Source organism: Phyllostomus discolor, chromosome 1 (assembly GCF_004126475.2).
Source record: "Phyllostomus discolor isolate MPI-MPIP mPhyDis1 chromosome 1, mPhyDis1.pri.v3, whole genome shotgun sequence".
Classification (NCBI taxonomy): domain Eukaryota; kingdom Metazoa; phylum Chordata; class Mammalia; order Chiroptera; family Phyllostomidae; genus Phyllostomus; species Phyllostomus discolor.
The window spans coordinates 43328014-43353024 of NC_040903.2; the positions used below are offsets into that span (position 1 = coordinate 43328014).

The 25011-nt window shown below is 35.2% G+C and overlaps 1 protein-coding gene and 1 long non-coding RNA gene across 6 annotated transcripts in view; one reads left to right on the forward strand and one right to left on the reverse strand.

Annotated features, from left to right (window-relative positions):
* LOC114493058 overlaps positions 1-25011 on the forward strand; it is a 57947-nt gene that overhangs the window by 19270 nt on the left and 13666 nt on the right. For 2 of the 5 annotated variants that reach the window (XR_004902172.1, XR_003684079.2), the window contains exon 1: positions 24434-24531. The exons of the other annotated variants lie outside the window; for them this stretch is intronic. This is a non-coding gene — a long non-coding RNA (uncharacterized LOC114493058). Of the gene's footprint in view, positions 1-24433; positions 24532-25011 lie in introns of those variants that run through there. 5 annotated transcript variants of the gene reach the window in all.
* On the reverse strand, positions 3669-12259 carry LOC114491868 (beta-casein-like). The gene is made up of 7 exons (XM_028506198.2): positions 12179-12259; positions 11321-11347; positions 10177-10200; positions 9780-9821; positions 5583-6113; positions 4734-4771; positions 3669-3994 (listed from the first exon to the last, which is right to left on the reverse strand). The coding sequence occupies exons 1-6, from the start codon at positions 12227-12229 to the stop codon at positions 4766-4768; spliced, it is 681 nt and encodes a 226-aa protein (XP_028361999.2). The 5' UTR covers positions 12230-12259; the 3' UTR covers positions 3669-3994; positions 4734-4765.

Sequence of the window (25011 nt, forward strand, 5' to 3'; positions counted from 1 at the left end):
GGTTCTTTTAGATAATTGTTGAGAGAAAACACACTCTGTCACGTTGAAGTATTTCATTAAATTTAATATCAACTTTGTCACAATATATCATAGTTCATTTACTTTGTATATTTATAAATATTTATAAATTTCTATAACTTCAGCTTCTGTTTAAGGGAATTGTTTATGAAGCTGGTTTGGAAGCAACTATGACTTATGCAGATGTCAGCACCTTAAGTAAATTGAGGTAAGGAAAGATGCAAAGCAACTTCTCTCCACTTCACTACAAGTTGAAGGATTTTCAGCAGGTATGTTTTATTAGCATACAAGACTTCTCCAGAAGGTCAAAGCATAACATTTGTTAATCTCAGCTTGTCCAGATTTACTACACACTTATTTCCAGTTAGTAGCCCTCAGCCAACACTGAGGTTTCTTAATAACTAAAGATAAATGCTATTTATTCAAGCATGTGTCTGTGAGTTGCTTAGGGAAGGATATTATCAGTCTTTCAGAATTACTAATAATTGCATATGGTTTGCACCAGGCTCAGTAGAATCCAGGAGTAGGGGACTGAAATGGGGACAATTTTCAATAATCATTAAGACTGCTCATGTGGATAAAATATGCCTGGAGGACTATTGTAAGAGACCCTCACAACAAGCGGTTTTCAACTTTCTGGGAGGAGGAGTTTTGTAGGCCCTCCATTCATGGTTTACCACCTGGAGACACAGCTTATCCTTTGCTACCAAACAGTGCAAGGACAAATAAGTTTGCTCCTGAGTTCTCAGCACCTCTTTTAATGCATATCCCTGTCCTGATGTTGTTGTACCTGGTTCATGGTCCATAATAAAGCTGTTTTGTCAATGTAAACTGTTCAAACCTCATGAATCCTTTCAGCAATCAAAAACTTATGGTGATGATTGTGTCACTAACACAGGCTGCACAGAAAAACTGTACCTCTGAAAAATATACGGAGAAGAGAATGAAACTGGAACTAAGCTGCAAGTTTTCCCCCATATCCTGCTTCTTATTTTTCAAAGTTCACTCCAGTAAGTCTAAATCTATGCATCTTGCAATAGTATTTGTAAGGTTTTTTTAGACCCCACTGGGGAATAAATGCTAGTTGTCCACCAAATTAGGCAGAATAGAGCTTTATTTTGGGGGTTTGTGCTCCTGGGCGAAGTTCTCTGATCCAGAGAGAAGGGGTCAGAGAAGTCGCACCCAGCAGGAAAAATGGTGGGGTTTTATTCTGGGTTGGCTTTCTGTGGGAGCTGGGGATTGGTTCCTTATGAACAAAGCAGCAACATATCATTGGTGGTTCCCCTGGCATCCTGGTTTGACGTCAGCCATCTCTTCCGGGTTATAGTTCAGCCACCATGACTGATTGTAGTCCAGGCACCATTTTGTCCTACCAAGCCCATCCTGACAGTATTATCCAGCCACTCCACAGCTACTTAGGAATCCAGGTCCTGTGCCCTATTATTGAAAGGCATTCAAGTCCAAGGTCAAAGAGGTTATGCTGCAGTAGTGAGGCCCCACACATAGGGAAGAAAAAGCAAGTAGGCTAGACACTGGAAAAAAACACATGATTTTAAATTTAATATACATTTAAAATTTTAAAGCCACAAGCATGTACTTAGGAAAACTCACATATCAAAATGAAACTTTACAAAGCATCCATCATCCAGGTTAATGGAAAGAAATACCACTAGTACCTGAAAGCACCCTGATGTTCCCTACCAAGATCTATCTCCTGTGGGAGGCTGCTCTGTGTGGCGTGGGCCCAGCTCCCACTCAGAGATGCACAGGACCCACACCCACAGATAGATTTTCCCGTGAGGAATCAGGCCTGCAATGTGCCTAGGCCACTGTGAGTCTTGCTTTTTGCTAAAACTCCCTCACCCTGAATTGAGGACATTTACTGCAAAGCAACTTCCTAAAAACCATGCTAAACCTTCCAAGGATGAGTGTAACCACCCAGCTACTTTTGCGTTTTCATTTGGAAATATCCCTCCTCTGTGATGTGATTACCAGTATCTTCTCCTTTGTTTTCTGTATAAGGTAGCCACCTAAAGCAAGGCTGTGCATAGTTAATGAGGATCTTCTTGTAATGTGCCCAGTAAGACAATAAAAGCTCATTGGAGCAAAGGTCAAGGCTCTTGCTCCCCTTGAGAGAAAAGCCATGCTGTCTCTTTTTCTCCACAGGACTTGGTAGTCCATGTGAATGTCTCATTTCATGCATAATGATTCAGACACTGTGAGCCAGTGTCTGCATCCATCTCCTCTCAGATAGCTACTAGTCTAACTTATTTCACCATAAATTAACTTTTATAGATTGTAGTACAATCTATTTATTGGGTTGTAAACACTGTTCTATTTTGTTTGGTGGGTTATTGTCACTCAATAGTATTTATACGGAATCATCCAGTTGGTTTTTACTGGCAGTCACTCATTCACATCAACCATAATTATAATATTCTATTCCATTGCATATCACAATTTATTTATACAAAATACTGTTGATTCAAATTAGTGCTTGATTTAGCTTAATAGTCTTCAGAAAAATACCACTAATAACATTGGGTACATCTGATAGTGCATATATATTTCTCTTTGCTACATACTTGAGTGAAACCCCTAGTCATGAGAAATGTAGATGTTTATCTTTGACAGACCACAACACTTATTTTCAAGGTGCTTGTGTCAGTTTACATTGCTCACCCATTCCTTTTGCTTGTTTTTTTAATACTTGGTATGGAATATTTTTTTTAAATTTTAGTTAATTAGAGGGATTGGAGTCTACTATTAAGACCAATTTTTTTTTCATTAAAGCTAGAAGATATGATAGCGTAAGTTTGGTTTGCACTTGATCCTGATGAGAGGAAAACATTGAGGATGCAAGAAAGATGGAATAAGTGCTAGAGATGAATCATTGTGTAAACTCAGGTGGATCAACTTCAATGCATCAGAGTTTCCTGTTAGCCTTTGGTTTGGGAGCATTACTGGCTAAAGGCAAGGATCCCAGCTCACTAGGACCCAGCTCACTGGGACCCAGCTCACTGACTGTGGTGCTGTCTCTTGCTGTTCTGATAGAAGTTGTCAGTAACACAGAGAAACAGAACACTTACCATGCACTGTGCAGTGCATGAATCACAATAAAACCCTGTGTGTTGACTGTCATATAGGTGTGCACATTGAAGCTCCAAAAATCAAATACCTTTTAAAGCACATCTTAGCTGTTATGATACAGAACTGTGAATCAGATTTCACAATTGAAACTTTTTTTTCCCATGGTGACCATAAAACCTGACATCTGATGCTGGGTAGTTGTGAAGGTGTAATGGCTTAAGTGGAACTGTGGGTATAAACCAAGACTTTCTAGAGCAAAAGCAGCATATGACAATCTTTTCTCTCCACTCTTTGATATCTTTTAATATTCACTTTAAAGCATCCCACTTTACTTCAATTCTCCCATGAATATTTTGTGTATTTGTTTATTTATATTTTTCCCTCACCATTTATCCCCCCTACATCTTCTTCCACCTCCAACCATGCCCCTCTCCCCATCAGTCACTACACTGTTGTCTGTGTTTTGCCACAGCTACTTTTAACAACAGTGATAATCTCAAGTTAACATTAAACAGCCCAATTAGGTTTCACAAATTGTAATAAGCACAAGAAAATGTAAATATGCATAAAGGATTAATTTATTGAAATGACTGGCTAGGAAATAGTGATAATAAATACAATTCCAGAAACTATTTTTAGACATACTTTTCATATGGTTATGGAACTTCCAACTCAAAAGTGACATTCTGTAGTACTTTTTGAATTAAAATTCAGAAAATAGGGGTTAAGAGTCAAATACAAATTCAGATGAATATTATATAATACAATAAAGTAAATAAAGAAATACATTTGCATTTTATCCCTGTAGAATCATAAAAATTGTTAATTTTTTGATGGAGTGATATGAACATTGAAAACATGTCACATTTCCAGTCGCAGTCAATTCTAGAAAATAGAGAACAAATATAGAATTAGTCATTTTATTATATAACCATACATCTCTTTACATTTGTAAATTTAGTATGACTAACCAACTAGAAACATTTTATTACTATGGTACCAACTTGTGCCCCATATTGCATGGAAAAGTCTCCAAAGACCAAATAACCTCTCACTTGAAACTGTTTTAGTGAAATACCTATTCTACCATAATCACTAAAAATTTTATAGCATAAGAATCTCAAAGCTATGTTCTCTACCCTTCTTATCTCATAGTGTAATTCATTTTATTTTGACCCATGAATTAAAAGATAACATGCAAATTTTAAATGCAATAAAAACAATTAAATGCTATGGAGTTTAAGGAAAAAATGACAATAAGTTGATTTTTTTAAAAGCTCACACATATTTACATAAAGTAGAAGAAACTGCTTTTAGTTTTTTTCCCTGAAAATGATGATAATCAAGCACAAGGACATAGGCACTTAAGAGCAAACCACAAATGTGTCAATAACACTATTACAATTAAAATTATTTAAAATACAAATACATAATTTCAAGTGAATACATAATAGTCAACTAATCAGATGTCCCTGACACACTGATAATTAATAAATAAGTTCATATTTATTGAACTTATTTAGTAATGGAGTTTCTCACTACTTGGGCTTATTCAGGTCAAAGAAATGTAAAAATGTATTAACTGTAAACATAATTAGTCTAATCTTCAAGTTCCCAAAGCTTACAAAACTGAGGGACAAACAACTTTGAAATCCTCTTAAATCTTAAATATAAATAAATAGAAAATAAATAAATAAATAAATTCACTTTTTGACAAGTATACTTCTAAAAATTCTGTGAGCCATGAACATTGTGGCTCAACTGGTTGAGTGTCATCCCACAAAACAAAAGTTTGCTGATTCAATTCCCAGCCAGGGCATAGTCCTCAGTTGGAGGTTCAGTCTCTAGCAGCAGTGTGTATTACAGGCAACCTATTAATGTTTTTCACGTCTATGTTTTAGTCCCTCTCTTTCTCCCTCTCTTAAGCCCTCACTAAAAAAATAAATTAAAAAATAAAAAATAAAAATTTATAAAAATGCTGTAATGAAATAAGCATCTAAATCATTTGCATTCCCATGGGCATATAACAAAAACAAGATGTGAATTAAAGCATATACAGAATAGATATGAAAAAAAGAAAACTTCAAAACTGTACAAAATAATAAAACTTTTTTATTTCACATCCAAATTAGAGAATTTAATTCTGCCTTTAGCACTTCTTTATCTATATTCTCAACAGATCAATTCAGTCAGAATCTCTGACATAATTTCCTTCCAATGCTCAGTGTCTTCTATATAGAAAACCAGAAATATTGTATCTAAATCTCTGTGAGTAGTAGTAGACATTGGGATTTTGCAGGGAAAAATTTCCTAGGTGATATATTTGTGTAACTACTGTTGAGAATCCCTGATTTAAATGTTTTGCATTTGGCTCCATGCATCATTCACTTATTCATTTATTCTGTATTTCTCACTCCTTTAATATCATGTAAACACCATGAATAAGACAGCAGAGTTGGTAAGTTAGGGCTTACTTGTTGCAAGCTGTAAACTGCAGCAATAGGTTGAGTCACAGGGTAGAACCCCTGCGTAGGGTCAATCAGAGGCTCTGGGTAAAGCAGAAGGGCTTGGATGGGCATATCTCTGTGAGGGTAGGTGATCATTTGCTGGGAAAGAGGCAGGGCTTTGGGCTGAGGAGGGGAAAGAAGGGGCTGAGTAGGAAGCATGGGAGCCTGAATAAGAGGCTGGGGCACCTGGTGCATCAAGGGCTGGAGCAGAGGCAGAGGAAGCTGTGGACTCTTGAGATCAGTGAGGTTTGGGATTTGGCGTTGAAAAATTGGAACTGCTGGAGATTTAAGAAATGGCATCACATGGCGCTTAGGAAAGATGGTTGCCTTAGAATTGGAACCTTGAATCATTTCGGGCTGAAAGACAGGCAGCACCATAGCAGGCTGAGCAAGAGGCAGGACATTTTGTGGAAGGACAGTGTAGGGGATGGGCTCAGCAAAAGGATAGACAAGAGCCTGTGGCTGGACAGGGGACTGGATTTTCTCCTGGTGTTCATCCTGGAGAGAAGGAGAAAGAATCTTTGAGTCCACCATTCAGCTATCATTCCCATTCTTGATGAATTAAACTCCTCTCTTTTGAACCACCATAACTGATTAAAGGAAAGTAAGAAAATCTTTTATTTATGCTGGCTAAGACATTATTTGGGGTCACATGAACACTAACGAGTTAAATTCTCATTGAGGGATTTCTCAATAACCTATTTCTTTTATAAGTGAACACAGATCAAACTGAAATCAATGTTTGAGGACTCAGATTTGTTTCTCCTTTTCCAAGTTGCCTTCAATAGCTAAGCAACTATTGGCTAGCTGTACAGTTTGGTGTTGAGAGGGCATTGAATTTTCAACATAATGTGATGATAATGGACCAAATGGTTTTCATAAGGAAGATTTGTTTTAAAAATAATTAGATAAATGACTTCTAGGTTGCTTTTGTGTGTTTTAATGAAAAGTAAATCTTAATTTGTGGTTTAATTGAAGGATTTACTCTACATCAGCTAACTTCCAAGCAATACTTCCCTTGGTAGATGGTAGTTACCATAAGTCTTTAAGAAGCATCAATTGTTGATGCAGAAAAAGCATTTGATAAGGTACAGCACGCATTCATGATAAAAACACTCAGCAAAGTGGAACTAGAGGGAGCATTTCTCAACATAATAAAGGCCATATATGAGAGACCTACAGCCAACATCATACTCAATGGGCAAAAATTAAAATCCTTTCCACTAAGATTAGGAACAAGACAAGGCTGTCTACTTTCACCACTTCTATTCAATATAGAACTGGAAGTTTTAGCCACAGCAATCAGACAAGAAAAAGAAATAAAAGTCATCCAAATTGGAAAGGAGGAAACAAAACTGTCATTGTTTGCAGATGACATGATAGTATACATAGAAAATCCTATAGACTCTACCAAAAAACTGCTTGACCTAATAAATGAACTTGGCAAAACAGCGGGATACAAAGTCAATATCCAGAAATCAAAGGCATTTCTGTACACCAACAATGAAACAGCAGAAGCAGAGATCAAGGAAAAAATCCCATTTGAAATAGCAAAAAGAAAAATAAAATATCTAGGAATAAACCTAACCAAAGAGGTAAAAGACCTGTATTCAGAAAACTATATAACACTCAGGAAAGAAATCAAGGAAGCCACAAACAAATGGAAACATATAGCGTGTTCATGGATTGGAAGAATTAATATCATCAAAATGTCTATACTACTCAAAGCAATTTACACATTCAATGCAATTCCCATTAAAGTACCAATGGCATATTTCACAGACATAGAACAAACACTTCAAAAATTTATATGGAATTATAAATGACCCCGAATAGCTGCTGCAATTTTGAGAAAGAAGAGTAAAGTAGGAGGGATCACAATACCCTACACTAAACTATACTACAAGGCCACTGTAATCAAAACAGCCTGGTACTGGCATAAAAACAGGCACATAGACCAATGGAACAGAACAGAGAGCCCAGAAACAAACCCAAGTCTCTATGGTCAATTAATATTTGACGAAGGAGGCAGCAACATAAAATGGAGTAAAAGTAGCCTCTTCAACAAATGGTGTTGGGAGAACTGGACAGCCACATGCAAAAAAATGAAACTTGAGCACCACCTTACACCATATACAAAAATAAATTCAAGGTGGATAAAAGACTTAAATATAAAATATGACACTATTAAAGTCCTAGAGAACAACATAGGTAGGAAAATCTCAGATATTTCATGCAGAAACTCTTTTACTGACTTGTTCCCTAGAGCAAGGGACATAAAGGAAAGAATAAACAAATGGGATCTCATCAAAATTAAAAGCTTCTGCACACCTAAAGAAAACAGTATCAAAATTAAAAGAGAACCAACTGTATGGGAAAACATATTTGCCAATGATACCTCAGACAAGGGTTTAATCTCCAAAATATATAAAGAACTTACAAGACTGCACTCTAAGAAGGCAAGGAATCCAATTAAAAAGTGGGCAAAGGATTTGAACAGACACTTCTCCAAGGAGGACATACAGAAAATCCAAAGACACATGAAACGATGTTCAATATTGGTAGCTATCAGAGAGATGCAAATTAAAACCACAATGAGATACCACTTCACACCAGACAGAATGGCCATCATAAACAAAGCAACAAACAACAAGTTTTGGAGAGGTTGTGGAGAAAAGGGATCCCTAGTGCACTGTTGGTGGGACTGCAGACTAGTACAACCACTATGGAAAATAGTATGGAATTTCCTCAGAAAACTAAAAATGGATCTGCCTTTTGACCCAGTAATTCCACTGCTGGGACTCTATCCTAAGAATACTAAAACACCAATCCAAAAGAACCTATGCATCCCAATGTTCGTAGCAGCACAATATACAATAGCTAGATGCTGGAAGCAACCAAGATGCCCATCAGTGAATGAATGGATCAAAAAACTATGGTACATTTACACAGTGGAATTCTATGCAGCAGAAAGAAAGAAGGAGCTCCTACCCTTTGCAGCAGCTTGGATGGGGCTGGAAAACATTATGCTAAGCGAAACAAGCCAGTCAGTGAAAGACAAATACCATATGATCTCACCTTTAACAGGATCCTAAACAACAAAACAAATAAACAAGCAAAATATAACCAAAGACACTGAAATAGAGGTCAGGCTGACAGTGCCCACAGAAGAGAGTAGAGGGAATTTCAGGGGACAGTGGGAAGGGTTCACGGGAACAAACTTAAAGGACACATGGTCATAAACTAAGGAAAGGGTGGTAATGGGAGGCAAGTGGGGTGGGGTGGGGGGGCTGGATTGGGAGTAAAAAGGAGAAAACTGTAATTGAACAATGATTAAAATAAAATTCAAAAAAAGAAGCATCAATTGTTACATTTATTTTTATTTAGAAAAATACTTGTAAGTTCTAAACAAACCCACTCCACTGATAGGAGAGGGCACTAAAATATTACAGTTAGAGAAATATGTTAGCACACGTGTAATTTACTTAAATGAAGAACTTCATGTGGTCTAAGAAAATCTTTCATTTTAAACAAGCTCTGCTACTAAACTCCTGTGTGATGCTTGCACACAATTGTGTACTCAATTGTCCTGTATCTCACTGCTCTCATCTGCATAATGGAAAGTCTTTTAACTGCATGTATTCATAAATGTTACTATAAAACATGTAAAATTTTAATGTAAACCATTCAATATTTATTGTGTCAGCTCATCAGCCCTAGGGGATTAGGAATATTTTCAGGTTTCAGATGAAGTGATTGAAGTCCAGAGAAACTTGGGGCCAAGGTTATAGAGCTAATCAGTGATCAAATTAAGATTTGTGCCATATTGCTTTCTTATTCCTTTCATTAGCCTATCTATTTTAGAATAAGGGGAATCTAGTTCCCATCCTGGAAATATATATACTCATGCGTGTTTATGAAAAACTGATATATCATTAGTAAAGTTAGAAAATTAATCATTACTCTTAAGTATGTCTATTTTCTGCAAAGAGAGCCTAAAATGCATTTATGTCTTCAAAATATCCTGACAAATTTCATTTCTTTCACTGACATTTTTTTTATTACAGTTCTTTAGACTACCCATGAGCACCTTTTAAATATTTAGAATAGAAAAATATTCTATCCTATTTTATAAAAATTTTAGAAATGTTATGAACAAATTACCTGTCTTTGCTGCTCTTTGTCATTTTCAAACTTCTCAGGTTTCTGCTAGAAAACAAACCACATGAAAAGAAATGGTATAATCTGTAAAAACTGAATGTAGGAAATTATGAAAATAGGTACTTTGAAATAGAAGAATTTGACCCCCTAATGTGGGATATCAAAGTAAAACTTACAGACCCACAACAGTACAGCCACTCCCAAAGGGCAGGGGATTGGCCCGATATAGAAAGTAAAGGGGGCCAAGTATATGGTGGTGGAAAATAATTTGAATTTGGGTGATGGGCACACAATGCCATGTACAGATCATGTATCCCAAAAATGTACACGTGAAACCTATATGATCTTATTAACCAATATCACCTCAATAAATTTACTCTAAATAAATAAATAGGTTTACCTCATTAATGTGTGTAATGGATTCCTACAGAAAAATGAAAATCAAATTAAGTTACGTTTTCACGGATTTTTATCTGTCCATATAAATCAGAAAATAAGGCACTTAATAGGTTAATGTGGACACCTTGCTTGATAACATCATTAAAAACTCAGGATTTTTAGTAAAACTTATAAGTTGCCCTCTTCTACATAAGAGTTGTACAAAAGACAGATAAACGCAGTCAAGAAAAATTGAGAGTTGTTTTGCAAACCAATGTCACCACAATAAATTCAATTAAAAATTAAAAATTTGTAAAAAACACAAAAAAGGAAAAGAAAATTAGTGAACATAGTACAAAAAGAGGCATTTACTAGGTGCCATTTTCCTCTCACACTACGTTCCCTTCTGTGACAACAAATAATCTCTAATGTACCGTCTCATTCTATAAGAATGTAACTCATTAATGAGCAATTATAATAACCCTTGATACATTTTGTGAATCATTCTTAGTTTATTTGTAATGTTTAAGCTTCAAATGTATTGTAAGAACTGAATACTTTGCCCTAGAATCTGATGGCATTCGTGGTCAGGTTTACCCATGTACCCTTTAGCAGGTGTTGACAGACCCCAAAAGTGGTGCAAGCATGAATACCTACCTGACTCTCACAGGCACATTTAAGACTGAAACCAAGTCTCACTGCCTCTTATTCACTAAAGTGACTACTGAAATTACAAAAATGTCTATTTGCATGTCCACCCACCTCCTATATTGCCATTTTTTCCCATGGGCACCCTCTTTTCAGTTTGTACCTTGGCCCCTAGTCAATGTCTGATCCACAGAAGGCGACCAATAAATGTCACCACAGTGAGTGAGGTCACCATGGGGAGAGCTCAAGATAGATAAAAAGACTGCACAGTCCACTTAAGGAAGGGGGTGGGGCACAGTGATGCAATTTGAGTTAGCAAGCCGGCACAGAAAACGTTTGAATACTGAATTCTGCTGACGTTTATTTTGCCCTTAAACATATATAATGGAAATTTACATCAGAACTTATATATCAGAATGAGTGCATTGATTAAATGCCCTAAGTTTCACAATATAAAGAGTCCACAGCATTTTACTCTTCCAAAACTGGGAATAGCCTCAGAGTGAACATTATCTTACCTCTGTGTTTGAAAGGTTTTCTACAGTCTGTAAAGAAAAACAAAAGCAAAATCAACAACTAGATTGCCAGAGAATGTTACTATTTTATGGTGAAATTTTTCTCCGAATAAAAAATATCTTACCACACTGGACACACGGAGCTCTTCCTTGTGGGGAAAAAAAGAAAAGAAAACACTATTTACTTTCCATAACTAACTCATTTTTCCTACTTATTTTTCACCTTCATTATGAAGAACTGCCTCCTTCACAAATTTAAGAAATAAAAATGTATGTCTTCTGGGAACCTTGAAAGGTAATTGTGCCTTTTATATTTGCTTACTCTAAATGGCATGTTTTTATTTTACCTGAAGGAAGAACATATTTGATGGGTAACAGAGAGTTATTTTAATAGGCATCAAACACTTTTTATTGAGATTACACATATGTTTATAATTATGTGTTTTGCCTGATACTTCAGCCTCTGGATGTCTTTGGACAGACACAAGTAGGATTTGACCCAATGCCCCAGGGGAAGAGGTACATGAGTTTCATCACTGGATATGGTATATTTTTCTAGGTTGGACATTTATGCCATTGTACTTATGCAATACTACTGTCTTTAATGTTTGCTTCTTTTGTTTTGTCTGTTGCTTATTTGCTGGTTTGTTTTTATTTTAGGGACTGGTGAAATTTAACTCAGGTTTGTTGCCTTACAGGACACTTTGAAATAGTGAGACGATGTATGTGATTTTCTTTAAAGAATTTTTATAAATTCTGCTGAAATTCTGCTTTATTTGTACACTCATGAAATTGATGATATTGTTCTCTACACATGGGAAGACATTTCACTTCATGTTAATTATCTAGAGATTTTTTTACCTCTGTTGCAAGGGCAAGGGCCGCCAGGCAGGCAAGAATGAGGACCTTCATGGTGCTCAAGGCCTGTGAGAGGGAAAAAAGTACTGTGGTTGTCAATGAGATGTACTCCTTAATTAAGTAGGCTTATCTCTCTTTGAAAAATGAAGTGACTGTATGTTAGAAAAATTACTAGTAGAAGTTTTATTATATAACTAAAGTCAAAACCTTCTATGGCATCTTAGCCTTACTTATCAACTTCACACTTCAATGAAAGCCATTCAGAGTTTTCAGCTCTCAGCTCTACCCCACCTCACCCTTCTTTTATCTCATTTACAGTACATTGTGTATTTCTCAAAGACAGAAAAAAATTGAAAACAGATAAAGCTTTATTTATTGATTGATTCATTTCATCAAAATGAGTGATATTTATTCAGCACTCTTAATTGCCCAAAGCTGTGTAGGGTCTGCATTTAAAGCAGTGAAAAAAATATTAAGGTTTCAGTCCCAATGAATCCTCATATCCATTGGGAACAGGTTAATTTAAAAATGTACACATAGAAGATCATAGTTTATTGTACCTTTTCTTTATTGAATGAAAGAATTTTATGAATATTTGGCTTAATCATATGTCTTTATTTCTAATAAGACTGAGATTTTATTTGAGCATTTCACTTGCTGCATTTATCCAGATGTTTTTGTAGGACTGTTCCATTTGTTTATTCTCTATGTGTAGCCATTTCACACTCTTCATCCCCGCACACCTAATGACATCTTTTCCTTTGTGCCATATAGCTTTAGACATCATACACCACACTTCTGTTTTCTCTGTTATCTTGATGATTTACCAAAGGATCAAGTTCTTTCACCTAGTCTCTATAGCAGCCTACTTCTTATTGTAGCATAATATAAAATACACATTCACACTTTTGACCAAAGTATACTGAAAGCTCCATTTTGTTCCATCTCTATAATTTCTAGTAAAAAATAGGTTTGTGCTACCAATATACTTTGATATACAATCTACAATCTTAGATGTATAAATTAAATTTCTGTTACAAATATTTCATGAAAAAGATCCTAATTCATGTGAAAAATATACCTTGCAATATTTAAGGCTGAAATATTTCTCTTCACTAGGCAAATATGTTTTCTAGATTTTTCTCATGGGTATTATATAATTCTTACTAATTTTATTTTGCTCAAGACCTCTAATATCTCATTATATTAGAGGTCATTATGATTTTAGAAGATGTCATTGCATTTTCTACATTTTATAGTTAGCATTTTATATACCAATTTTTAGGCAACCATTATGATTAAAATACAGAGTCTAGTGTACTCTTTCTTCAAAATGTTTTTGTTTTTGTTTTCAAGTTATTTCTACCTTTTCTAGAATTTATCTTACAAAGTAAAACTTAGTTTATTTTTAACTGAATTTCTTTTTCCTGTCCATTTTAATATTTTTTAATCTCTTAAATCAAACAGTAGTCTGGGAGGTTATAAGTTGTAAACTAGAAGCATTCAATGAATGCTTCTTCTAAAAATATTATTTGAAAGCATTTCAAGTAGTGCATGTTTCTAAAGAACTCCCATAATATCTTCATTCAATATGCTACCTCTATGACCTCTATTGAATACAGCTTTCACAATAATTTCCTTAAAATACCTTAAATATATTTGGTTTGATAACATTAATATGTTTAATCAAGTTGGAAGACATATAAATCAGAAATTAAGTTTTTTCATATAGCCTGCTAACTACCCTAAACTAAAGAATATATAACAACAATTTGAAAATATTACTACTTTTTTGGATTTATAAAGCTTATTCAGCCTTATAACTTTCACCAAATCTCCAGAGATACTTCTACTGTTTTTAACCTAATTGTTGAGAATAATGTCACTACGACTTTAAATACCTTTATTTCAAAGACTGTTTAAAAAATTACTTTCTTCATATATCTCAACCTAGTTGAAATAAAGCTACAGAGAAGACACATCAAATTTTGTACGTGAAATTCTTACCTTTTTGCAAGGTGGAGGACAAGAGGTGAAGGAGGAGCTAAGTGACTGATGCTGTGTCTGCTTTTGTGGCTGTTTATATACTGTGTTCGATGGCATGTTAATTTTGTGGTTTGAGATAAAATCAACAGTAAGCTTCAATTCCAAGAAGTCTGCATTAATAGAAAATGACTTCTACCCAATATCTGTCCTCAGAAATGCTGGGAAGCATTTTAAGAAGGAAACGATTCACATCTGACAAAGAAAATCTGCCAGGGAAATGCAGTTGTCTAATAACTGAAGACAATCATTGGAGGACAGTGACCCTCTGGCTCAGTCCCCAAGTTCAGACTTAATTAGGTCTCTAGCACTTGGTGGACCCTCAAGATCTCACTTGGGGGGATGCTATCTGAGCACTGGACATGAGCAGGGGCTACAAAGGCCACAATTGCATGCTAACCTGAGCAGCTGTTAGTGTTTTATGCTGCCATGGAGAAAAATGACAGATAACAAGCCCATGATGGTAACTTTGTCATGTGAGTCAAATTGCAAAGCTCCCAGGGCCATTTGATTTAGGCACAATAAATAGTTAACTTAAAACTAGTATCTTTTCCTCAAGAGGATTAGGTTTTTCTATTTAGTAGAACATCTCAGAAAAGGAATTTGAGTGGCCCATATAGGCAAAATCTTTTGTAAATCTCTAATAAATCTTTGGTGAAATATCATAGAGTCCTATTTTTCTGGTAAATATTAGTTAACTTTTTATAATCAATCATAAAAATTAGAATAGTTTTACTTTTTTACTTAGCACCAGCCCTATTCCTGGCATTGTGCCCTTTATAGATTTATCTTGTATGATTGTAGCAAAAACTTCAAGAAAGCTTTCTCTCTATATTTTCCACAAGAAACTGAAACACTAATAAATTAAGTAACTTGCAAAATCCATATTTTTGTTAATTGCAAAGAGGTCATATTTAAAGCCATATCTGAGTACATGTGTTTCTATTTGATTATATGCAATGACCATGTATTAAACCCATGAGTTGTTATAAAATTTATATATCAATGTAGCATTTGGGCATAAACATGCACCTTTGTTATGACTGCATTGGAGGAATGGGCACATTTTCTGAGTGTGAGCAGGACTGCTTGTCTTTAAGGAGCTCGTATTCTAGTTGGAACTTAACAAGAATGAGGACAATTTTGAGACAAAATTAAATGTGAATAGACTATTTTGGCTGAAGGAATTCTGGGTATTTGTACAGCAATACACCATGTGTGTTGGATTCTGTATTTTAGGAAACCTAGAGGATACAGAGTTTATAAGTTACTGTTACAGGGTTTTGGTGAAGTCAAATCATGGCTGCTTTTGAATTTCAGACATGCATTGTAACATAATTCAGTAAAAATAAGGAAGATATGAGAGATTTCAAAGAAAAAATGGATTGTAAAATTTTCTGGAATATATGTCTTTATGTCACTATCTGAGACAACCTAGAAAGATAGGTTGCTATAATAAACATTATGATGACCTCAGTTACAGAAACGATGCTAAGCATCTTAGGCAATGGGAAGCAAACTGACATTAAAATAAGAAAATCTGAGAAGTCAGGGAAATGAATACTAGAATATGCCAGGGTGATTGAAAAGTTATACATGTTATAAGCCAATTTGGAACACAGCTGAAATTAGAAAGGAGATACTCAGTTAAATCTCCCACATGGTAAGTTTGAATGTTTCTAAGATGTGATGTGGATTAACTATGATGCTGAATGAAGTCATATGTGCAAGTGTAGAAGTGAATTTCTATTTTCTGACAAAGGAATAAATGAACCGCCTTCAGGAAAAGAAAGTAACAAATCAAAAGATAAATTAGCTAAAAATAGAACTCAAAGCTGCCCTATTTCCGGAAATAGGGAATAATACAGAGTTCTGAGGAGAAGGAAGCAGAGGTTCATTGGAGCCATGGAAAGAAAAAGCTGGTAAAAAAAAAAAAAAAAAAAGCCCTGGCTGGCGTAGCTCAGTAGATTGAGCACGCGCTGTGAACCAAAATGTCGCAGGTTCGATGCCCAGTCAGGGCACATGCCTGGGGTGGAGGCCATGACCCCCAGCAACCACACATTGATGTTTCTCTCTCTCTCTCTCTCTTTCTCCCTGCCTTCTCTCTCTAAAAATAAATAAATAAAATCCTTAAAAAGTTTCTTTAAAAAAAAAGCAAGTGAAGGCAAGAGTGAAAATGCTACACAGGTGTGGAACAAGGTGAAACAGAGAAGAGATTTTTGGACATATAGGGTCATTAACATTGTAACCATTGAGATATACTCAAAGCTGTTAGAAGTATTTCTGGGGAATTAAAAGCAACTCCACTCTTGATAGGTTTCAGAAGTAGAGAACTAAGGGCATCTATGGAATAGCATCTATGCTTTCAAAAACAGAATCACACAGGGTTAATTTTGGGAGACAGATTTTTAGATTAAAACAAAGAGGCCAGTGTTCAGAAATGGCTGAAACACACCAAGGGGTATAGATTAAAATGAAAAGCAAGATCCAGTAGGATCAGAGTTAAAACCAAAAGAAATAGACCTATACAGAGTGTACCACTTTCTCTGAGAATAAAGAAAAGAAGGAAAAGATCAGGAAATATACATACTTAGAAACACAATTTTTATTTTTCAAATAAAAATTAAAATTAAGTGGTTCTACTTTTCCAGTTAGGTGCAGGATGGCATTTTCAAGTGACAGTGAGGGAAATAGATGTGGCTTTTGGGTATTTGAAACAGGAAATATTTTTGATTAATGTGAAAATAAAATTGAATAAGACTATCCACAGCATTAAGACCTAGATGAGAGTAGAAATCACCTTGTTTTCTTTACCTAAGTGGATTTATTTTAAGATGGTTGCAGTATAATATGAATAGATCAAGGGAATTGTTGGGGTGGGAACAGGGAATAGAATCTGTTTGTGCTAAATAACTAATCATAAAGTGCTGGTTGTTCTAGGGAGGAGGAGGTGGCAGCTGTTGAGTAATGAACCAGTGCCCCCAAAGGGACTTGAGTGACTACAGATAGAAAAGAAGGCAAAGACCAGGCCTAATGAGAGTGAGCAATGCCATGAAGTATAGATTATAGCTTTTTATGACATGGGAATTACAACATCAGAAAGAAGAGACCTCCTGGATGATGGCCAGATACAAAGAATGGTCATACATGCAATACTGTATATTGAAGATAGGTGAACATGAAGGTTATAAGAGGCAATAGTGAAATATATTCCATATTAAATGTCTATGCTTGCCCAAATGTTGCTAGTTGTCAATCATACAACAATAAAAAAGGCAAAATTTTGTCCCCAAAGAAATCACATCCTTTAGAATAAACTAATATGAAACCTACTTGTCATCAAGTGTAATAAACATCTTAATAAAGCTGTCATAAGGTACAGTAGGCACAGAGGAAATACCTACTTTAATTTGTTGTTGCATAGGGGAGCTAAAGAGGATCTTCATGAAGGTATGGGTCCTGAGTAAGTTCTTGAAGCTGGATGAATAGTTTGATCTGAGTAGGGGAGAGAATTATAGGCTAAAAAGTGAAGAAGACAAGGGTCTTAGATATCAGACACAAGTAACTACAACAAAGTCAAGTAGTGAATCAGGGCCATGCATTACAACAAAGGCGGTAGGTGGAGATGAGAACAGAGAAGGAGAAAGAGGTAAGATAGTGAAAAGCAGAGCATGCTGTGCTCCTTGAGAACATCAATTTTATTTTGTAGAGAGTGGGGATTGGTTGAAGGATTTTAGGACTAAAGTAACACTGAAAAATAACTACTTCTTGAAATACTTGATAATGATAAAAATTTATTAAAATGAGTCTTTTCAGGTTTGAGCTCATATCTTTTGCTGTGAGTGATTATGAGCTATTGTTCAAGGAAGGATAGATTAGTAAGAGGAAAGGGAGCTGAAGGCCAGAGAGAAACAGAGACTTACCCAAAGTCCATAAAGAAGTCTAAAGCAGGCCTCAAAAGTACATAGTAAAGTACCTATTTATAAAGCAGTCTTCTAGCATTTTAGGGTTTTTGAAAAACATGTTATTGTTCTATTACACTTGTCCCAATTTTCCCTCTTTTCCCTCCTCTACCCAATCCACCTCCCACTCCCACTGTCATTCCCCACACTGTTGACTATGTCCATGGGTCATCATACATGTTCTTTGACAAGTCCTTTCCACTTCTTTCTACCACTATCCCCCTTCAGCCTCCCCTCTGGCCACTGACAGACTATTCCATTTTTCCATGCATCTGGTTCTACTGTGCTCATTTGTCCAATTTGCTACCCCAGCTCTTTTAAACTTGCATTTGCATGGGATATTTTTTCATCCCTTTACTATTGAGCTGTGTGCATCTTTAATATTGAGGTGAGCTCTTTGTTGACAGCATTTATGTGGGTCTTCTTTTCTTCTCCATTCATTTACCCTATGCCTTTGGATTGGAGCATTTAAGCTATTTACATTTAAAGTGATTGTTGATAGGTACATATTTATTGCTACTTGATTCTTTTAACTCTTCCTCTGCTGCTGCTTCTCTCTCCTATTCTCCTTCTCTTTCTCTTTCTCCCTCTCCTTTTCTTCCTTCTTCTCCTCCTCCTTCCTAAAACATGCCCTTTAACATTTTTTGTAATGTTTGCTTGATGGTACCAAACTCCTTTAGCATTTTCTTGTCTGGGAAGCTCTTTATTTCTCCTTCAATTTTAAATGACAGTCTTGCAGAATAAAGTAGTATTGATTGTAGGTCCTTCCTTTTCCTCACTTGAAATGTTTTATGCCAATTCCTTTTGGCCTGAAATGTTTATTTTGAGAAATCAGCTAACATTCTTATTGGAACCCCCTTCTAGTTAAATAATTATCTTTCTCTTGCTGCTTCTAAGAATATCTCTTCATCTTGGACCTTTGCCATTTTAATTATGATATGTCTTGGTGTGGGACTTTTGGGTTCAACTTGCTTGGAATTCTCTGTGCTTCCTGGACTTGTATGTCTTTTTTCCTTCACCAGGTTAAGGAAGTTTTCAGTCATTATTTGTTCAGCCATTATTTCAGTCATTATTGCAGTCTGCTCTCTTGCTCTCTCTCTTCTCATTCTGGTACCCCTATGAGGTAGAGGTTGTTATGCTACATCCTAAAGGTCCCTTCAACTATCCCTATTTTTTATTCTTTCTTTTCTTTTTGCTGCTCTCACTGGGTGTTTGTTTGCAACCTTATCTGACAAATCACTGATTCGACCAACCCTCTGCTCTGTCCAATCTACTCTTTATTATTTCCAGTATAGCCTTCATTTTATATATTGTATTCTTTATTTCTGATGTCTTCATTTTTATGGTCTCCATTTTTTTCATGCTGTGGAACATCCTTATAACTTTACTTTGACCTCTCTATCTGAGAAATTACTTGCCTCCATTTCTTTAGTTCTTCCTTGAGATTTCTCCTGTTTTTAATTTGGGGCCTGTTTCTTTGTCTCTCCACATTATCTAACTCTTTGTGTTTGTTTTATGTACAAGGTAGATCTACTCTGACTTCCAGTTTTGTGCAGTGGACTTATGAATTAGGTGTCCTATGGGGTCCAGGGGTGCAGTCACCTTGATCACCTGAGCTCAGTTGTTTAAGAATGTTTCTCATGTGGGTTATGTGGGTTCTCCTATCATAACAGAGTGTTGATTGTTATTGACTTTTTCATTCTTGAAGTTGACCCTGAGGCTGGCTTACTGTGAGGATCAACCCCAGCTGCAGTGTCCAAACTGCTGTGCAGGTACTGACCACACAAAACAGAATTCACCTTGGCAAGTTTCGTGCATGAAGAGATCTGCCTTTGTTATGCTGCTTGTGAAGCTTATTGGACCATGCTCAGCAGGGTTCTATTGAACTACTCTTTCAAATATTACTCTCATATGTCTCTGGTTCCATTAGCTACAATATCTATTCTCAACCTTTTCAGGAGTCTCGTATTTCCTGTAACTTCATAGAAGCCTAAAATTAACCCCTATGTCACTCCACGCAACAGGCAAGTAACAAAAATGGAAATGATCTAAGGCCCTCCATTAGTGCTGCCTCATTGACTTTCATTCAGTAAATATTTATTGAGTAATCTATTTGTTGAGTGCCTGGATGTCAAGCGCTGCTCTGGATGAAGACACAGCAGAGAACAAAAGAACAAAAACAATGCCTTCATGGTGCTTATATTATAGTTAGGAATTGCAAACCGGAGTAACAAAATACTACACGTATCTGAAGTGGTGATAAGTGCTCTGAAAAAGTAAAAGGCTGACAGGACAAAGGCCCAGAGAATATTTTAAATAGGAGAGTCCAGAACATCCTTCTGACATTTAAGAAAAATAAATTAAGTATGGGAATAAGCATGGAGAAACAAAATCTCAAGTGGAAAAAGTAGTAAGAACAATTTAATAACCATACACACACACACACATATATATATACATATATATACACACACATATATGTATAAATAAAATTTCCCAGGTTTGGGGAATTTCAAGGAGACCAGCTGGATAGAGAAGAAAGCAGGAAGTGGATGGAAAGAAACTGTCACAGGTAAAGGGGTATACAAGTTGTTAAAGCTCAGTAGGTCAAGTTTAGACTTTGGTTTGATAAAGAGGCCATTGGAAGAGGATATGATCTTCATTTATATTTTAGAAGGAAGCAAAGGTTGAAGCAATGATACCTTCTTGACTTTGACCTTACAGAAACCTCAAGGCCTTGCCCTTTCCATATACTTTTATTTTCTCTGTTCATTTTAAATCTTATTTCATTTTTTTAAATCTAGGGTTTCATGTTTATCACTTATTGCATACTTGCAATAACTCAAATGACTTCTGTGAAATTCTAGGTTTAAGTAACCCTACTTGTTAAAATCTCAATCTTGGCAAATTCTTCAGTTTACTTATACTGTTGTTTTACCTAGGACACTCAGTTCTTGGAAAAAATTAATTGAGTACATTAGTAATTGACTAATTAATTTAGTCCATGTTTCATAAACATGGACTAAAATACAGCTTAATTTTTCTCATTTTTGGTCATACACCTTTAATCATTTTCCTTCAATAAATTATCCAAAAGTAACATTAATTTCTTACATATCTACATCATCACACCCATTACTGAATTACAGAAAACAATTACCAATTTTGTAGAAAAAACTGCATCCATTTGACATGACTGACTTCAAACTCCCACCCTCATTATTCTGTAAACTGGTTTATTTATGATCAAATTTGTAACTTTCTCACTCTAGTCATGAAAGTTCTGGTGACACATAATTTATAAAGATATTTTGTCACTGTGCTTTAGTTTTCATTTTCTGCATAATCCTGAGTAATCTTTTTTACATTAGAATGTTCTTCCTAATGAAGATTATGATGAAAAATGTAAAAATAATACTTAAATTTATATTTGAACTATTTCTATCTGCAATGTAAATTATATACCTTCTTATTTAATCCAGTCCTACTTGATTATATCTATTCTAGATAAGAAAACTGTAGTTTAAGGAGCTTAAGCAACCTTCAAGGTTACTGTATAAGTTGTTCATGAACACTAACCTTCCTTTCTGATATTTCACACTCAGCTTACACAATTCACTAATGTCTGGAATTTTTTTCCTCTTCTGTTCCTCTTTCCTTTCTGGGAGATTTTCAGGACTTCTCTATTTTTGTCCCACATTATTTTTCTGTTATCAAAGGGTTCGGTCTTTTGCCTGCTTCTCTTCTGACTCTACAGGAATATAACACAAGCTGGGTTTTAGTTAAATAAATAAACATCCAGATTATGTCATATACTCTAGAGCATACTTTCATTGTAGGAGAAGTAAAAGATGAAAAGCAGGAAAGGAAGGAGAAAGTGGAGAAAGATGAGAAAGAAAAATAACAGGGAAGAGGATAAGGAGATATGAAATCCAGCATAAATATCATCATAACCCCCCATTTGGAGATAGTATCTTTATACCACCAACTTAATACCAAATTTGTGTTGTACCAGTCACTTTTTATTGAATTGTTCCCTTCATTGAAAGACCCTGGCATTTTCATACAGTGTGGTGTTTGGTTATAGAAGATATGATCCCTGTTTTACTTAATTATACAATAATAGCATAAGTTCAGGTCCATCGATATTCTAAGTCGACCTGTTCCTGGAGGATCAAACCATGAGAAACATACAAAGGTACTCCTGTCTTTAGAGTGCCCTGTTATTGGTTCCTTCTGTCACACATAATCCCCACACTTCCTAACATTTTCAAGCAGTAAATGATGTGTGGAATAACACCTATACTTTTGTGTCCCTACCTGAAATATGGGTAACTTAAATTAAATATAGGTTTAAATTCTGTATACTATCATGTGTCTGTTTTTATTACCTTGGCAGGCTTTTTTTCTTTTCTTTTATGATGTTGCTGCTTGGTAGTGCCTTTGAATCACTAGTTCACATATTGTTCAGTAGGCTGTAATACCATAGACCTGTTAGAATACTGCCTTTTAACATGGCTTGACAGATATCACCAAAGAAGTGAATGAGTGAAGAAAGAAGGTGCAGTAAGTAGGTAATGAAGAGAGGAAGTGAGAGGAAGGAAAGAAGAAATTCATTTTACATTTTCAAAATGGTTAAAGCAGGATTTACCTTTAAAATATCAAACTTCTCTCAATACTTATTGAACCTTGTATAACTTTTTCCCATTAAAAATATACTATAGATTAGACTTGTTTTACATTGAGAATCAACTATATATCTAAAAGGCATAGAAATCAATAAAAACTATCAGAATGATTAAATAGAATCAGACTTTATTGACCTTAATAAAACATTTATAATGTTTTGCTTTCTACTCAGAGAATAACAACAATTTCCAAAGCATTTATCCAAACATAGTATAGAAGATAGACATAATAAATACTTCCTTAAAACATCTGATACAAAATTATAGCTTAAATTCTATTTATAGGGTCAGGCTTATGGGCACATAATATAATTTTGAGTTAATTATGTGGTTTCTGAAAATTTATGGTCAACAAAGAATCACCTAGAGTTATTCATAACAGTAGATTCCTACTGCACCTCCTAGATTCTGACACAAGTGCCTGGGAAGAGAGCCTATGAATTTTCATTTCCAACCAGATATATGATGATGCTGGCTCTGATGATCACATGCATTACATTTTGAGTAACAATGCTCTAGGACATAAAGTATACCTAAACTTTAAAAGTGGTATTTTGGGGGTGCATTTAGTTTTGAGTACATTCCATTATCCAACCAGTAGCAAAGAGGTGAATGTTATACAAATTTGCCTAGGGACTAAGTGAACACTAATTGTCCCTCCTATTTACTTAACACATGGTTTCCAGTGAGGAACACGAACCCTAAAGACTCAAAGGAAGTAAAATCGACACCCAAACATATACACCAAGTTCCTATGTGAGACATAGATTACTGAGCTTCTATGGTCATTGTACTTTAAAAATAACTGTTTTATTGTATTCTACTGGATTACTGTATTTTGTCAAACATTTGAATATACTTTAAAACTTAAAATACAGCTCTGGCTGGTGTGGTGGCTCAGTGGATTGAATGCCAGCCTGCAAACCAAAAGGTCACTGGTTCAATTCCTTGTTAGGGCACATGTCTGGGTTTCAAGCCAGGTCTCCAGTAGACGGCATGGGAGAGACAACTGCATATTGATGTTTCTCTCCCTCTCTTTGTTCTTCTCTTTCCTTCTCTCTAAAATTAAGTAAATAAAATCTTTTTAAAAATAGATTTAAAATACACTAGATTCAGTAGAAAAAAGGATACAATGTAATAATTTTAGGAAACACATTTGAATGGAATGTCTTCAATTTTAATATGCCATTTGTCACCCTATATTAAAGAACCAGTAAAATTTTGATAAGATGGTATCATTTTGGGCATAGAGTTTTTTCCATCCTGGACATGCATTAATTTAAATAGGGCAGATGGTGTTCTACGGAAATGCTTGTGCCATTTCAAGTCATTTCCACGCTTACTTTAGCATACCTTTCTCTGTCTTATTCTTGCATACCTAGACAAACACTGGGATTAACAAGTAAAGGGTATAGTTTTTTTTTTGGTGACTCTGCTTCACAATCATCTATTATGAAGTATAAGTCTATTCTTTGTATCTGTCAAGACAGATATTGGGGATTATTTTTAGTTCAATAATATGATCTCATAATTGGCATAATTTAGATAAACAAATGCAGGATTTCAGTGTATATAAATACATCAGTCTTCTAGAAAAGAACATCATCTCTTCTGGTTTTGCCATTTTAGCTTCTTGAACTTTTGCATCTCATCTTGGGTAAAGGTAATGTATTCATGGACAATCTAATATGATGTCTTATTCTAATTTTTACTTGCTAGAATGAATTGTAAACTATTTTTAAAATGTATATAATTTATCAATAATTTTTCATGAAGAAACACTTAAAGAAATGGTGATCCTACATCAGGATCTGAAGGTGAGGACAGGGTTGCAATGCCTGTGCATTGACAGCAATGCTGCACCAAATGAATGATGAGGGGAAAGCAGGAGCTCTGCTCCTTGGTCTCTGCTCCTTGGTCTCTGCTGGTACCCAGATGTCTTTTTATTCTTTTGATTAAACATAAAATATCTACTGTGTGATCATTTGTTTTACCTTGAACTTAAGTTTCATGGTTATATTTTATAAGAAAACGATCATTAGAATAACAAAAGTTTTTGCAAATGTGGGTATTATTCTAAAGATTTAATTAACCTTCATCAAAGTTACTGCAGTACCATCACTAACTCATTTTATTTACCTTT

What these genes read in the sequence shown, in the direction of transcription:
- LOC114491868 (XM_028506198.2), bottom strand. Translation starts at nt 12,229, where the DNA reads ATGAAGGTCCTCATTCTTGCCTGCCTGGCGGCCCTTGCCCTTGCAACA. An exon ending in CCCTTGCCCTTGCAACAGAG is followed by an intron (nt 11,348 to 12,178) that starts GTAAAAAAATCT and finishes TTTTCTTTACAG; the next exon opens with ACTGTAGAAAACCTTTCAAA. An exon ending in CCATTACACACATTAATGAG is followed by an intron (nt 9,822 to 10,176) that starts GTAAACCTATTT and finishes GTTTTCTAGCAG; the next exon opens with AAACCTGAGAAGTTTGAAAA.